Genomic DNA, 16420 nt, shown 5'->3' on the forward strand with positions numbered 1-16420 from the left:
TGGAGGCAAAAAATGGACTAATTTGTGAAGTTTTATACACGTCCATTTTACCTCCACAAATCGTAGGGTTGGGATGATCCTATGGATCTGATTTTTTGTGGACACCCTATCTATGTGAGGACCATTCAAATGAATTGTTTGGATCACCCCAACAATGTGAGTCCCCACTGTATTTTAAGCTAGTGTGTAGGTAACTTACCTACACAAGTTTGTAGGAAATGTTCTATCATATATATATATATATATATATATATATATATATATATATATATATATATATATATATATATAACAAAATTTCGGCTGAAATTTAAAAATGAATTAAATAATCTTTATTTAATTTTTACCAAATTTTGGCCCAAAATTTCAGATTTCGGTGGGGTCCGAAATCGGTACCAAAACCGAAATTTAAAACCTTGCTTAAGACATGTTTGGAAACCGTGAAAAATTAGGCAATGGAATATTTATAGGCCACATTGTTAGACATGAGGGAGAGGGAGAGACATGAGAGGACAACAGTGACCATGAAGAAATCATAAAAAACAAGAAAAACTGAGCTACATAAATTGAGTTTTTCTTTTCCTAGTTTTTAGGAGCTTTCCATGCCCCCAAGGCTCTAACACCTACACTCTCCATCTCCCGGCCGCCGCCGCCCCCCCCCCCCCCCCCCCCCCGGGTCACAACTAGCCCCACAAATATTCCATAGGATATTTTTTCTTGGTAGCCAACCATGCCCTTAAAAACACCACTAAAACCATGTAATTTAAGAGGTACAGGTGGCAGCTCTCAATTGGACGGTTAGGATAAATCAAAGTTGGAACTCACCCAACCATGGACCCTGATCACAAAAAATGGGCCCACTGCACTATGGTCCCAACATTCCACAAAATTTGCAACATTAAATTCCTGATTGCTGATGAACTTTCAAGGCTCAAAACATGAGCTTAGACTAGTCCCCCTGTTTGACAGGGTAAGCCTCATTTAACTGTTCCCAAGCCTTAAGCTAAGAGAGTTTTCAAATAAGTTTCACACCTGCATCCCTCAAGGAATCGATCACAGCCTTCACCTTCCCATGATACTTTTGTTCTCTCTTCAAGAAAACAGAGACTGCAGGGATGTCCTTTAGCAACAGGCGCTCGCCTAGGATCTTCCCTATCATTGCAGCCGCGGCAACATCTCGAGTGCATTCCATGCTTGACCTCAGCGTCTTCTCTTGTGAACTCGCAGAGGATGCTACTGTGGCTGTTGGTGAATGAATGACTTGGGCAGTCACGAACTTGTTCGTAAAGTGCATCTTCAAGATATATGGCTTAAGATACTTGGTAATTCTCAGCGGCTTAATGGGGGGAGGGATTACCATCTCTGCTTCTCTGCAAGTGACAACAAAGGGAACAGAGGCTAGCAACATCAAAACACCAGAAATCACAAACAAAAAGACTTTAGACAAGATGCCACATTATTTAGAAACATAAAGCCTAGCCAACATATTAGAAGCACAAATATATTCTAACATGCAGTAGGCCAGGACTGCAACAATCAGGGAAACTAATGATGGATACAGGCTGTAGACTACAGAGTTGCACTGCCACTTGAAACCCATTTGAAACGCATGACTTTAGGCTCATTTATTTGGGTTCTTATATGATGGATGCACATATCTTTCGAAGGAAAAATATGAGCGGCAAAAGTACAAGTAGGGGCCACTTGATCAGTGATCCAAACTATCTATTTCCTAGGCATTGCTATGGATGTTCGCCGAGCAAAATCCTCCCTCATTGGACAATTCTAACCCTCCATTACGTGGTTTCCCCATTTATTTGCTCTCTCACATTGGTCTTCTTGGATTTTTACTTTGTTTCGAAATACATTCCCTGCGGCGCTCACCAAAATGCGGCGGAGTCAATTGACACTTAGAAGTTTAACCAACATTGAAACATTGAATGGATGGTCACATGTGCATTCAGCAGACTCAACATGTAACAGAAAGGGTAACTAATGAAGCTAATGATGGAACGGAAGAAAAGAGTCTGACTTAACATGATAGCAAAGAGTTTGGGTTCATATACCAGCCACCACATATTGGGCTTCTTTAGATTTTTTTTATTGTTTTGAAACAATTGGGCTTCTTTAGATTCTCTTGGTTTTATGAAAAGAACTCCCTGCAGGATTCATCAAATGCATAACAATCTACTTGAGGGCAGAACAAAACTGAAATCTGCTCAAGTTTGTGCTTCCCCGGAAATGGGAGAAGTAGACACCATACTGCCACCCTTCTTAGGCAACTCAACATATATAAATCTATATTATGAATGTATATGATTCATTTCTCTGTGTGTGTTTGGGGGGGGGGGGGGGGGGGGGGGGTCCAGCTTTTTATATGCATTTATGTATATGTTGATGTAATTACTTGCACATTATAGTCCATTTTTTCCTTTTTTTTTTCTTTTTATATTTTGATTGAATGATCAAGAATCCATAATGCCCTCATGGCATTAGCAGGTAGTTTGAACTCTTGTGCATAGCCTCAAGCAATCTTTTTTTTGGGTTGCTTTTTCTTTTCTTTCTTTTTGTGTGTGTGTGTGTGTGTGCGCGCGCGCGCGTGCAGTCTTAAGGATCTTTTCCCATGTCAGGCACAACTATACAGAACTTGTCAATCATGAACCATGTAGAGAGGTGCATTGGCTGTTTGGTCAATGTTTGTGTGCATTATATAAACAATCCCATCGGGCAATGTTATTATTTACAACTAATAGTTATATAGTCTTACCTAATGAATGGCATCAGAGTTGTTGATCCATCTTACAATTTGATGAATTTTATTTCTAATCACTAGAGCAGGTCTTGGCGAAAGGACAGATTTGAGTTCTGCAATTTTCTCCAATGTGTAGGTGGTAAGACCTAAGCTGTACTTAATGTTTAATGAAATTCTTCCAAACAATCTGTCATATAGAGCACGCAGAATGCTGAGCAGCTGTGCCGGGGGAATTTAAAATGGGATTTAAGATTGACTCTACTACATACATGTAAAATCAGTATAGCGTACCTGAATTTGGGAAGAAAAAGGGTTATATTAAAAATTGAGTAGCTTACAAAAGAGAAAAGCAGAAAAGTCTAAACTTGATCTATTTGGTTACATGATTTGCTTATGCAATATACGAAGGTTTGGCAATTGCAAAGATGTCGGATAAATGAATTAAGTTCCCTCGTGATGAGAAAGAATGACAAATACACCAGAGCGTAAGAAAAAAAATGAACTTAAAAGGAAAACTATATCCGACATGGGTACTAAGCTGAGTACTGCCAATGGTGCATTGAAAACTTGTCGGAAAGGAATCATGCCAATCTCATGAAAGACACCCATCATTATTTAATCCATGGTATTCTACTATAGAAGCTACATGAACCATGTCATCTGCCTTGACATTTGATCCAGCAGTTGTCCTTCCTCACTACTCTAGAATCTTTTATACCATTATACTTGCTGAGGCCAAATGCATCATATCCAATACTAGAATCAGATACTTCCTGGATACTTTTATTGGTCAAATTAATTATCATGTTTCAAAATTAGGTTTCTCACCTCAAATTAACTTCTGCTGAGAGAGATAAACCGCTTTGTTGAGAAAGAAAAAAGGATGAGATCAGCCCTCAATTAAATTATCTCTACAAACACCATTCTTGGCTAATGAATCAGCAATATCGTTGGCCTCTCCACGCACGAGCAAAAGTAAATCACTCCCCCCCCCCCCCCCCCCCCCCCAACACACACACACACACACAATTGAGAGATTGGCAGACTCATTGATAATGAACCCCAAGAGCCATGGTTCCTTACTCCTTCAGCTCACTAGTTTACCATGTTTTGGGAGTCCCCTTCCACCACAAGATGGCCAGCAAACCTAGAAGAGAAATTCTACAGCCCAGTCAAATAATGTCTTAGTTTCAACCTCATTGTGGATAAACCAATGGGTCCTGAGAACTCTCGCATGATCTCATTATTGTTGCCTCTGAACAGACCTACTCATGTAGTATATAAGGCATTGTAATTTACATTAGTGAGTCATCAGATTCTTTCCTCTTGCCACTCCAACCATTCATATGAAAAAGGTTCCCCAAACTTAGCCTTCCCCAGGTTGTCTTCTTAAGTACCATCAAATTTGGCCTTCAACAAAATGAAAGAAATGCTTGAAGCGTCATTAGCCGAACATGTAGCATATAGCTTTTGCATCTACCCACCCAATCCAACCCAAGCTAGGATAATGAAATGGATACAACCTTATTCTCATTCCTTTCCCCTTAAAGAAAGTGAATATCCGTTGGATCTAACCAAAATCCCATTCCTTGTCCTCAAAGAGAAATCATGAATATCCATTGGATGAATATCCATTGGATCCAACCAAAATCTAATTCCTTGCCCTCAAAGAGAAATCATGAATATCCATTCTTCACAGGGATGGAGGAAGAATTTGGTGGAAGGGCATCTAAAAAACCCCATTCTGATCACTAACCTCAAAATAGATGAGTTATCACCGAAGGAGCTTTTTTAAGATGAGGATGGCTGGCCAAGTTGGAAAAGCTAATTCAAAATCGCTTTTGTGCGAGAAGAAGGCTTTCTGAAAATGCTCTCAGCATGGCAGCCATCGAGAAAAATGTGGATGAAAGAAAGAAGAATACTTTCAAAAAGGGGATAGAAGTTACAAGGATGTCACCCTAGCAGAAACCAACGAGAGGTCTGAAGATAGAGGGTCCCACATTTATGAAAGTCGTATGAGCGCTGCTCGGGATTTCAAGGGTCAAAAGTGGTATGAGATTCCTACCCCGTATGTGAAAGATGGAATTCAAAGAGTAGATTTTTTAGTAGAAAGTGAGAAAGACAGTGTGCATGATTCCCCGGGCAATGTCCTTTCTCTTCCTAAGAAGACAGGTAATTCGTCTTCTTTTTTTTATGACATAGGGTATCCCCACCCCATTTTAGGGCAGGACTAATCCCTATGGATGCATGCAATCAGAAGACCGGTAATTCTTTTGTACACGATATCCCAAATCAAAATGGTGAAAAAAAATAAAGCACAACCACATTCATTGTTGGCTGTCTTGGAATGCTCCAAGAATTAACTAGAGAAGTAGGATGATATCAAATAAATAAATTATCCTATACCCATCTAACCAGGTGCAATAAATAAATAAATGAGCAGGTTTCTTTCAAAAGTTATGGAAATAGATGAAATCATAGGAGCAATACTGTACTATACCAATAACTCTTTCAGAAGTTATAGCATTCGACGTGAAAGTTGAAGTTGTCAAAGAGGATTCTGGAACCCGTGTTAGGCTTGTAAAGACAAATAGAAGTGTAAGTCAAGGAATCGAAGGACCTAAACAAGAAAATCAAATGGTCACAGGCACCAATCCCAAGTCAAGAGTGCACAAGCGAGGGATATAAGAACCATATAACACGCAAGTTATATACCACACAAAGCACAAATGGATCTATCCTCACAACGAGTTAGTGCCGAAGAAGGCAAGAAGCAGCCCCACACAAGCTAATCAAAAATAGTGTGTTGATCACCTTTGTGATTTTAACACCTCAAATTTCTACTTAATTGCTCAAAGGTAAATTTTAGTTACTTCATAAGACTTAACCAGACATAACAATTCCTCCGTGATGAAGAAAAAAGTCTGGATTTAACATTATCAATCCATATCCCCTACATTCCGTAATGTGCAAATTGAAATCTCTCATTCTTCAGGAAAGCAAATCATTTTCTCTTCTAAAATAAGTATACCACCCAATTCTCTGCCAACTTCGCTCTGCAACAAATCATATTGCAATTTTTCAGAATTTTTTTCCACCACTCACAATTTAGGAACTTTTGCTCAAAACAACTTCAGGTTTTCGATAGTCGAGCTAATGAATCATTTGGATATTTTTTGGACATAATGATTTATTGCAGGACTTTACGTGCTTTTTGTATGTTGCTTATTGGAGCAATAGAAAATTGAGATTTGATATATGTATCATCATCTTATTATTCGTCTTTTCTTTTTGTATGTTGCTTTTTTCTCAAACAATATGGGTGAAGTTGCTTCACACGGGAAACAATTTTTCGTGCTTATCCACATTTGAGAAAAATCATCCAATTCATCTTCAGTTCTTTATAAGGGACGGTCTCCAACTATTGATACAAAAACTAATACAAATGAGTGTGAGAGATTGTTACGAGATTATGATAATTTAAGGCTTATAAGAGTGTGGAACCCACACATGTAATCTGTAATAATTGCATAATGTGCTAAAGAGCTAACCATGCCCATCATACGTAAGGACGAGTCAGTCCATTACGAGATTCGAGTTCGTTATTGCATCTATGACCAAATTACAAGCACACCTAATATGATATTGCAGCTCAACAACAACGATGATGATGATGATAATAATACATACTCAACCCATGTCATTCACATCAAACAAATTTTCTCAAGGGAACATTAGGATGCAAATAAAAAAATTTCACGAAATTTTGTTTTTCTTCAAAAAAAAATTATTATTTAAAATTTATCCCGGAAGAATTATACAGTTTGGTTGACATCCTTCGGTGTCCTACAAATTTAAATTTTGCTACTCAATTGGAAATCTCATTGAAATTATTAGTAAAAAATAAGTTCTTCCTTTTATACTAGTAGGGCGACAGCTCAGGTCAGTAAACTAATTGGATCGTGGGTGCAATTTGTGTGTATATTACAATCTAATTACAAATGAAATTTATATACAAAAGAGCTATAAATGCATCTTCAATCTTTAATAAATCAAAGCATGCACATCTCTCATGGACTCGGAAGTTGTTGGTTTGTAAGTGACTTTTTTTGGAACAATTGAATCTCAATAACCATCAAGGGAAAACTGAGCTAGCTGAAGCTAGCAAGGCACAATACAAGAAAAATGAAAAGAAAAGGGAAATAGATTTACAATTTTAGCATCTCATTCCTTACCATCAACCCTCAGTAAGAAACCCCAAAATTAGCCAACATGTTTGGTACTAGTACGTGACGGTTCTGGTTTGTATACTAATTGGGTTGTGTGGGCACTTTGTGTGTAGTTTACAATCTACTTATGATTGAAACTTATACAAAAAAGTTGTAAGTGGATCTTAATGTTTAATAAACCAAAGAATGTCCATCTCTCATTGATTCAGAAGTTGTTGGCTTGTAAGTGTTTTTTTTTTTTTTTGAACAGAAGGATTTTATTAATCAAGAGAAGAACACGCTAGCCGAAGCTAGCAAGGCACAATACAAGAAAAAAGAAAAACAAAAGGAAACAAAATTATAATCTTGGGATCCCATGTCATAACATAAACCCTGCTGAGCAAGAAACCCCAAAAGTAGCCAACTAGTCAACACTAGAGTTTCTGTCTCTGAGAATATGAGAGGCTGAACACTCTATGTCTATCAAAATAAAAACAAAATCTATCTAAAGTGGCGTCTAAATCTCCATGGAGAAGGGGGATTCCTTAAGCCATAGAATCGTCTCGAGGGGGCAGCCCTCAATCCACAACTTCACAGTATCAAGCTGAGAGATCAATCTAATACCACTCCACACGGCATGAACTTCAGCCTCTGCTTCAATGGAGTAGTTTCTAAGATCGTGCCTAACCATATACCTATGTCCATTGACATCGACTATGTAATCAAAGAATAGTAAAATTTCTTCGAGTGGACATCTGACTCGCAGCTCAAAACATGTCGAATAAAATACATGTGCGCGGTGAATGAATGTGTACAACAACCCTAGAAACCTATATCAAACAAGAACTAAAGGTAAAATATAAAACATCCAAAAATCATACGAAAATATCAATGGTAAAAAAAAAAAAATCAAGAACAAGAAGATCAACACATCTGCAGGTATCATACATGAAAAATGGGTGTTTACTTCATCAATCATCTCAAGATCTAGCCAAAAAGTAAAACAAGAACCTTAGAAAGGGAAATTTTGGTCTAGGGTTTGGTTTTCTCTACCTCTTTTCGTTCGTGCTTATATTCCTCTGCCAAGTCGGCAAGATCGGTAATGGACACCGAGAGAGAAGGCGAGAAAGAGCAAAGAGGGAATAGGAACGAGAGGGATAGCGAGAAGTTCATCTCTTTCTGTATTAAATGCGGGGCAATGATAAATTCGCCCCCTCTGTAGGATCATTCGCACCCCTTTATACGTTAAAAGCATTAAAGTCTGCCGCATTTACAGGGGAGCGAATTATCCTACACGTGGTGCGAATTTATCATTGCCCAAAAGCAAAGTCAAAGTTTTAACTTTTAAGAGGGACATGATAGATTAATGATAAATTCGCACCCTTTGTAGGATAATTCGCTCCCCTGTAAATGCGGCAGATTTTAACGCTCTTAACGTATAAAGGGGTGCGAATGATCCTACAGAGGGGGCGAATTTATCATTGCCCCGCATTTAATACAGAAAGAGATGAACTTCTCGCTATCCCTCTCGTTCCTATTCCCTCTTTTTGCTCTTTTTCGCCTTCTCTCTCGGTGTCCATTACCGATCTTGCCGACTTGGCAGAGGAATATAAGCACGAACGAAAAGAGGTAGAGAAAACCAAACCCTAGACCAAAATTTCCCTTTCTAAGGTTCTTGTTTTACTTTTTGGCTAGATCTTGAGATGATTGATGAAGTAAACACCCATTTTTCATGTATGATACCTGCAGATGTGTTGATCTTCTTGTTCTTGATTTTTTTTTTTTACCATTGATATTTTCGTATGATTTTTGGATGTTTTATATTTTACCTTTAGTTCTTGTTTGATATAGGTTTCTAGGGTTGTTGTACACATTCATTCACCGCGCACACGTATTTTATTGGACATGTTTTGAGCTGCGAGTCAGATGTCCACTTGAAGAAATTTTACTATTCTTTGATTACATAGTCGATGTCAATGGACATAGGTATATGATTAGGCACGATCTTAGAAACTGCTCCATTGAAGCAGAGGCTGAAGTTCATGCCATGTGAAGTGGTATTAGATTGATCTCTCAGCTTGATACTGTGAAGTTGTGGATTGAGGGCTGCCCCCTCGAGACGATTCTATGGCTTAAGGAATCCACCTTCTCCATGGAGATTTAGACGCTACTTTAGATAGATTTTGTTTTTACACGTGGTGCGAATTTATCATTGCCCAAAAGCGAAGTCAAAGTTTTAACTTTTAAGAGGGACATGATAGATTACTGATAAATTCGCACCCTTTGTAGGATAATTCGCTCCCCTGGAAAGGAATGTATGTGGCAGACTTTTAACGCTTTTTAACGTTTCAGGTAGGGCTGCAACAGGGTCGGGTTTGGTCGGGTAGGTTTTTTCAAAACCCTAACCCAACCCTGGATCCTAATTTCTTGGCCCTGACCCGCCCTGATCAGGGCATAAGAATCCTCAACCCCTGCAGGGCTCGGCGTAGCCCTGACCCGCCCTAATTGGGTCGGGCAGGGCCGGGCCGGCCTGATTGACCCTAGTGCAAAACTGCAAATACCCTAGTGCTTAGACATATAAAATCTCCTCTTCCCTTCCCTGGGCCAGCCCACTCTAATGTATTTATGACTGCCCTTTTACACTACAAGGGGGTGGCCCAAGGAAGAAAATGAGGTCAATATTTCATTTCCCATAAGAATCCTAACTCAACCCAGTGACGAGAACCCTCTTTCATCCATCCTTCCTAACCCCCCTCTTTCCTTTAAAATCAAAACCTCCCCAAAAAGGGAAAAATTTCTTGGCCTTCTCTCAACAGAGAAGAGGGAAACAAAAAGTAACTGAGAAGAAAAAATGGTGTTGGAGATCGGCTTACTTGTCACCGGTGGGAGTATGGGGATTGGCCGGCCTCTCTTCTCCTTCTTCACCTTCTTCTCTTCTTGCAAGTACAAACTCTTTAGTAGAAACCCTAGAATCCCTACTATCTTTAATTTTAGGGCACTGATATCTCCCCTCACGAGTCACGACTAAAACCCCCCGGTGGGAATATTCCAATTGCTTCAGGATAAAATTACCCTTCCCCGGGCACCCCTATTTCAAAATGTAGTAATGGAGTAATGGACTGTAGACCTAGCAAACGGGTGGGTCGGTCGGGTCGACCCGCGGGTCACGCGGGTGCGGGTCACACGGGTTGCGGGTCAAAATGACCTGCATTCCTACGGGTCAGCAACCTGTGACCCGTACTCAATGCGGGTGGGTCGGGTCGACCCGCGGGTTGACCCGCAATTTTTTCAAAAAAATGTTTTGATTGGGCGGTGATAAATTCACCCCCTTCTGTGTACAAATTCGCCCCCTAATTTTCAAAATTGCCTGTACAACCTACACCATAGGATGATCCAAACCGTCCATTTGGTGGACCACACCATAAGATGATCCAAACCGTCCATTTGATGGGCCACAACGTAAATAGATCGTGCCCCAAAAATCATTTACTTCGATGAGTAAAGAACTTTTTTTTAGGTGAGTAAAGCAAAATCAGTAGAAGATCCAAAAAAAATCAGGATCTTGAGAAATTACAAGCATCAAGAGTCTCAAAAGCTTATCAAAAGCAATCATAAAAACCAACTTATTACTGCAATCTTGATATGAAAATTGGCAAAGGAAAGAAAAGAAAAGAAAACAGATGAGAGAAGTTGCGGAAGTCGTCAACGAGCGGAGGAGCTCACCGGAATTAGGCAAAGATCGCCAAAGGATATGACTGTCGGAATTGGTGGGTGGAGTTGTCGGATTCCGGCGAGGGATCCGGAAAATGGAGATATCCCGAAAATGCACAAAACTCTCTTCTCACACTCTCTCTCTCTCTCTCTCTCTCTCTCTCTCTCTCTCTCTCTCTCTATATATATATATATATATATATATATATATATATATATAGAGAGAGAGAGAGAGTATATATATATATATATATATATATATATATATATATATATATATATATATATATATAGAGAGAGAGAGAGAGAGAGGAAATTGTTGGTGAGCTTAAGCTCACCAAACTTATGGTGAGCTAGCTTGCCCAATCACATGGGGGCCCACTTTGTTAGGATGATCCAAAGCATTCATTTGAAAGTCCCTTACATAGATGGGGGGTGTACCAAAAATCAGCTCCATAGGATCATCCTAACCCCTCCATTTGTGGAGGACAACAATGGACAGACACAAATCTGCCCCATTTTTGTCCTCCACAAATGGAGGGGTTAGGATGATCCTATGGAGCTGATTTTTGGTACACCCCCTATCTATGATAAGGCCTTGCAAATGAATGGTTTGGATCACTCCCCAAAATGTGGGACCCATGTGATTGGGCAAGCTAGCTCACCATAAGTTTGGTGAGCTCATATGTGTATATATATATTTCTCAAAAGAAGATAAAGGAGGTTGGTCGGAGGTAGATATAATAACCGGCGGCTCGGATGGTGGCCGGATCGAAGAGAAAACCCTAACTCCCTTTGTTACAATTCTTCTTCTTCACTTCTCCTGTCACAGAAATAAAAAACCTAACTCTCAAAGGATTAAAAGAGAAAACCCTAACTCCGTATTTTTTTGGCTTTTGATCTTTTAATCTTGACCTTTGGTTTTTCATCCTTTTAAATGAAAATGGAAAGGTTAAAAAAATTCAAAAGCCACAAAACCCGCGGGTACCCGCAGGTCAACCCGACCCGACCCATGCTTTGGCGGATTGGGTGACCCGCGGGTCGACTTTCACGGGTCAAGAAAATTCCAACCCGTGCCCGCAAATTTGCGGGTGGGCCAGGTCGACCCGCGGGCACGGGTCGGGTTTGCCAGGTCTATGTACTATCTTTAATTTTAGGGCACTGATATCTCCCCTCACGAGTCACGACTAAAACCCCCCGGTGGGAATATTCCAATTGCTTCAGGATAAAATCACCCTTCCCCGGGCACCCCTATTTCAAAATGTAGTAATGGAGTAATGGACTGTACAGCCCACACCATTGGATGATCCAAACCGTCTTCTTTTTTTAAAATGCTGGACTACACAGCCACACAGCATACAAAATATCAATTCTTCTTAATCCCACCTAAGAGTCAATAAATACCACGTCCCAAAGTCTTATATTATATAATATGGTGCATGATCTTATTCTCACTATAATAATTCTCTAAGAAAAAAAATATGAAGAACAGTGCTGCAGTAGTACAAGTGGCTATCAATGATTCCATTTGAATTAAATACTACCAATGGAACATTTTATGCCCATTTCTTTTAGTGTTATACTATAAATGGCTTTGCAAGGTCAAGCTTTTTTCTGATTCATCATGTTTTTCTCATAGCTGTGTTCAATATTCATTTCTCAGATCATCAAATATTCATTTCCGGGTCAGGGTAAAGTGTAAAACAGACTCAAGGCCGGGTCGGGTCATGGCGACTAGTCCATTACTCCATTACTACATTTTGAAATAGGGGTGCCCGGGGAAGGGTGATTTTATCCTGAAGCAATTGGAATATTCCCACCGGGGGGTTTTAGTCGTGACTCGTGAGGGGAGATATCAGTGCCCTAAAATTAAAGATAGTAGGGATTCTAGGGTTTCTACTAAAGAGTTTGTACTTGCAAGAAGAGAAGAAGGTGAAGAAGGAGAAGAGAGGCCGGCCAATCCCCATACTCCCACCGGTGACAAGTAAGCCGATCTCCAACACCATTTTTTCTTCTCAGTTACTTTTTGTTTCCCTCTTCTCTGTTGAGAGAAGGCCAAGAAATTTTTCCCTTTTTGGGGAGGTTTTGATTTTAAAGGAAAGAGGGGGGTTAGGAAGGATGGATGAAAGAGGGTTCTCGTCACTGGGTTGAGTTAGGATTCTTATGGGAAATGAAATATTGACCTCATTTTCTTCCTTGGGCCACCCCCTTGTAGTGTAAAAGGGCAGTCATAAATACATTAGAGTGGGCTGGCCCAGGGAAGGGAAGAGGAGATTTTATATGTCTAAGCACTAGGGTATTTGCAGTATTGCACTAGGGTCAATCAGGCCGGCCCGGCCCTGCAGGGGTTGAGGATTCTTATGCCCTGATCAGGGTTAGACCTGGCAAACGGGTGGGTCGGGTCGGGTCGACCCGCGGGTCACGCGGGTGCGGGTCACACGGGTGCAGGTCACACGGGTTGCGGGTCAAAATGACCCGCATTCCTACGGGTCAGCAACCTGTGACCCATACCCAGTGCGGGTGGGTCGGGTTGACCCGCAATTTTTTCCAAAAAAGTGTTTTGATTGGGCGGTGATAAATTCAACCCCTTCTATGTACAAATTCGCCCCCTAATTTTCAAAATTGACTGTACAACCTACACCATAGGATGATCCAAACCGTCCATTTGATGGGCCACAACGTAAATAGATCGTGCCCCAAAAATCATTTACTTCGATGAGTAAAGAACTGTTTTTTAGGTGAGTAAAGCAAAACCAGTAGAAGATCCAAAAAAAAATCAGGATCTTGAGAAATTACAAGCATCAAGAGTCTCAAAAGCTTATCAAAAGCAATCATAAAAACCAACTTATTAATGCAATCTTGATATGGAAATTGGCCAAGGAAAGAAAAGAAAAGAAAACAGATGAGAGAAGTTGCGGAGGTCGTCAACGAGTGGAGGAGCTCACCGAAATTAGGCAAAGATCGCCAAAGGATATGACTGTCTGAATTGGTGGGTGGAGTTGTCGGATTCCGGCGAGGGATGCCGGAAAATGGAGATATCCCGAAAATGCACAAAACTCTCTTCTCTCTCTCTCTCTCTCTCTCTCTCTCTCTCTCTCTCTCTCTCTCTCTCTCTCTCTCTCTCTCTGTATTTCTCAAAAGAAGATGAAGGAGGTTGGTCGGAGGTAGATATAATAACCGGCGGCTCGGATGGTGGCCAGATCGAAGAGAAAACCCTAACTCCCTTTGTTACAGTTCTTCTTCTTCACTTCTCCTGTCACAGAAATAAAAACCCTAACTCTAATGCTCAGTTCTCTTGTCGGGAAAGGAAAGGAAAGGGAAGTGAAGGGAAAGATACTGATGTGGCAGAAAGGAAAGTGAAGGAAAAGAAACCTGACAGAAAACCTGTCAGATGAGCGTTTCGTTGCACAGAAACCTCACAGAAACCTCATAGAAACTACAAAAATATGTGTTTCGTTGCAGGGAAACTCAATAGAAACCTGTTAAATAGAAACTGTGACAAACTGACATGCAGAATGATGCCAACATAGAATCTAGTCTAAAATAAGTGGGTCCAACCCTCTGAAGTCAATCAAAATAAGAAAAACCATGACAAACAGAAGTTGAACAATAACAATGCCAATCAAATTGTCACAAATATAGAGTTGCCAAGATATAAATCAGGCAACCAACATAGACTTGACATAAAATTGTCACAAATATAGAGTTGCCAAGGTATAAATCAGGCAACCAACATAGACTTGACACGACATGGAATGGGGTAAGTACTCAAGAAGAAGAAGAACTAGCCTCCGATTAGACAACCAACATCCTCGATTCTAAGTCTCTGATCGTCCATCTAACAACAAATGGTTAGTACTCAACAAGAAGAAGCACAAGCCCCAAATTCGCACTAACTGCTGAACATAACAAGCAATAACACGAAACAAATAAAAGAAACCCCAAACACGACATGGAATGGGGCTTACAACACATAACAACCAACAACACATAACAAATAAAAGAAGCCCAAAACACAACATGGAATGGGGCTTACAACACATTAAACGAACCCCAAACACGACATGGAATGGGGCTTACAACACATAACAACCAACAACACATAACAAATAAAAGAAGCCCAAAACACAACATGGAATGGGGCTTACAACACATTAAACGGAATATCACGCAAAGTAAGAACAAACCTCAAGAAGGTTAGGAAGGAAATCAACAGTAGGATGGTTACCTGCAAAAGAATAAATCAAACAAATCATGACTTAATAAATTCTGAGTAACTAATACATTAAACCCAAATTCTGTGTTAAAAAAATCAGAAATGTGAATCTCACTACCATAAACCACTAAACCCCTAAAAACACCGAGTTGCAATAAAAAAGTTAAAAAAAATCCATATCAAATTCCGGTCAGGTTGAGCTTTTGCTGAAAAACCATATCAAATAAGCAAAAAATATGTAAAAAGAAAAAACCAACACATGGAGAGAAAGATAGAGGGAGAGAGAGAAAGTTTGAATTAAAAAATCCATAAAAACAACCAAAACCCCCAATAAAAAAATCCCTAAATCTAAAAAAAAACCAACAAACCTAGAGCTTGGATTATCGGTTCTTAGACTCGGAAAAGAGGGAGAAATGAAACTTTATTTCAATTTTAGGAAACCCGAAATAGGGTCTCTGTAAATATTCTCAAATAGGGTTTCTCAAAAACACGAAATAGGATTTCTCAAATCAATTTTACAGAGCTATTTATAGAAACCCTATTTCAGATTTACTAAATCAGGTTTATAGAAACCCTATTTCAGATTGGAGAAGATGAGCACAAGGGTTTCAAAAAAAGAATGGGGAAGAGAGACAAGAAACAGAGAAGAGAGAGTGAGAGGGAGAGGACGTACCGTGAGCGAGGTCGGAGATGAGGCGAGGATGGAGACGACGAAGTTGTCTGTGTCTCTTTTTTTCTTCCACACACAGCTACGATCGGAAAAACTTGAGAGAAAGTAGGGTTTTCCGATATTCTGTATCGGAAATGGGACGGGAGAAAAGTCGCGGAAAAGTCTTTTCCACGTCATTTATTTCATTTTCCACGTTTGATAAAATAGTTTCCGAGGAAACTAAAAGTACACCAAAAATATCAGTTTCGGCGAAAAAAAACAGGGGTTTCCCCGAAGCCCAACGGGAAAGAAAAAAAAACAGAACACAGCATAAAAGGATTAAAAGAGAAAACCCTAACTCTTTGTTTTTTTGGCTTTTGATCTTTTAATCTTGACCTTTGGTTTTTCATCCTTTTAAATGAAAATAGAAAAGTTAAAAAAATTCAAAAGCCACAAAACCCGCGGGTCAATCCGATCTGACCCATGTTTTGGCGGATTGGGTGACCTGCGGGTCGACTTTCACGGGTCAAGAAAATTCCAACCCGTGCCCGCAAATTTGCGGGTGAGCCAGGTCGACCCGCGGGTACGGGTTGGGTTTGCCAGGTCTATGCACTATCTTTAATTTTAGGGCACTGATATCTCCCCTCACGAGTCACGACTAAAACCCCCCGGTGGGAATATTCCAATTGCTTCAGGATAAAATCACCCTTTCCCAAGCACCCCTATTTCAAAATGTAGTAATGGAGTAATGGACTGTACAGCTCACACCATTGGATGATCCAAACTGTCCATTTGATGTTTGTGCCCCAAACAGTAATGGCTATAAAATTCTTTTTTTTTTAAATGCTGGACTACACAGCCACACAGCATACAAAATATCAATT

The 16420-nt window shown here is 39.9% G+C and overlaps 1 protein-coding gene across 3 annotated transcripts; it reads right to left on the bottom strand.

Moving 5' to 3' along the window:
- Positions 1 to 777: 777 nt before the first annotated feature.
- On the bottom strand, positions 778 to 15844 carry LOC143852810 (Ribosomal L18p/L5e family protein). 3 transcript variants are annotated; one of them, XM_077362413.1, is made up of 3 exons: positions 15561 to 15844; positions 14859 to 14899; positions 778 to 1370 (listed from the first exon to the last, which is right to left on the bottom strand). In XM_077362413.1, exons 1-3 carry the CDS (start codon positions 15732 to 15734, stop codon positions 1016 to 1018), a joined length of 570 nt encoding a protein of 189 aa, XP_077218528.1. In that variant the 5' UTR covers positions 15735 to 15844; the 3' UTR covers positions 778 to 1015. The 3 variants fall into 3 exon arrangements, with proteins under 3 accessions (XP_077218528.1, XP_077218529.1, XP_077218530.1); XM_077362414.1 differs by lacking the exon at positions 14859 to 14899 and having other exon boundaries at positions 15561 to 15685; XM_077362415.1 differs by lacking the exons at positions 14859 to 14899; positions 15561 to 15844 and adding an exon at positions 13617 to 13851.
- Between the last annotated feature and the right edge of the window lie 576 nt (positions 15845 to 16420).

This window comes from Tasmannia lanceolata, unplaced genomic scaffold (genome assembly GCF_043159265.1).
Source record: "Tasmannia lanceolata isolate RefF3 unplaced genomic scaffold, GAP_Taslan_0.1 ptg000019l, whole genome shotgun sequence".
NCBI lineage: Eukaryota > Viridiplantae > Streptophyta > Magnoliopsida > Canellales > Winteraceae > Tasmannia > Tasmannia lanceolata.

Excerpts from the sequence above, each read along its gene's own strand:
- LOC143852810 (XM_077362413.1), bottom strand. The coding sequence starts at position 15,734 with ATGACGTGGAAAAGACTTTTCCGCGACTTTTCTCCCGTCCCATTTCCG. Across the intron at positions 14,900-15,560 it reads CATCTCCGACCTCGCTCACG|GTAACCATCCTACTGTTGAT; the intron begins GTACGTCCTCTC and ends ATTCTTTTGCAG. Across the intron at positions 1,371-14,858 it reads TCCTTCCTAACCTTCTTGAG|AGAAGCAGAGATGGTAATCC; the intron begins GTTTGTTCTTAC and ends TGTCACTTGCAG.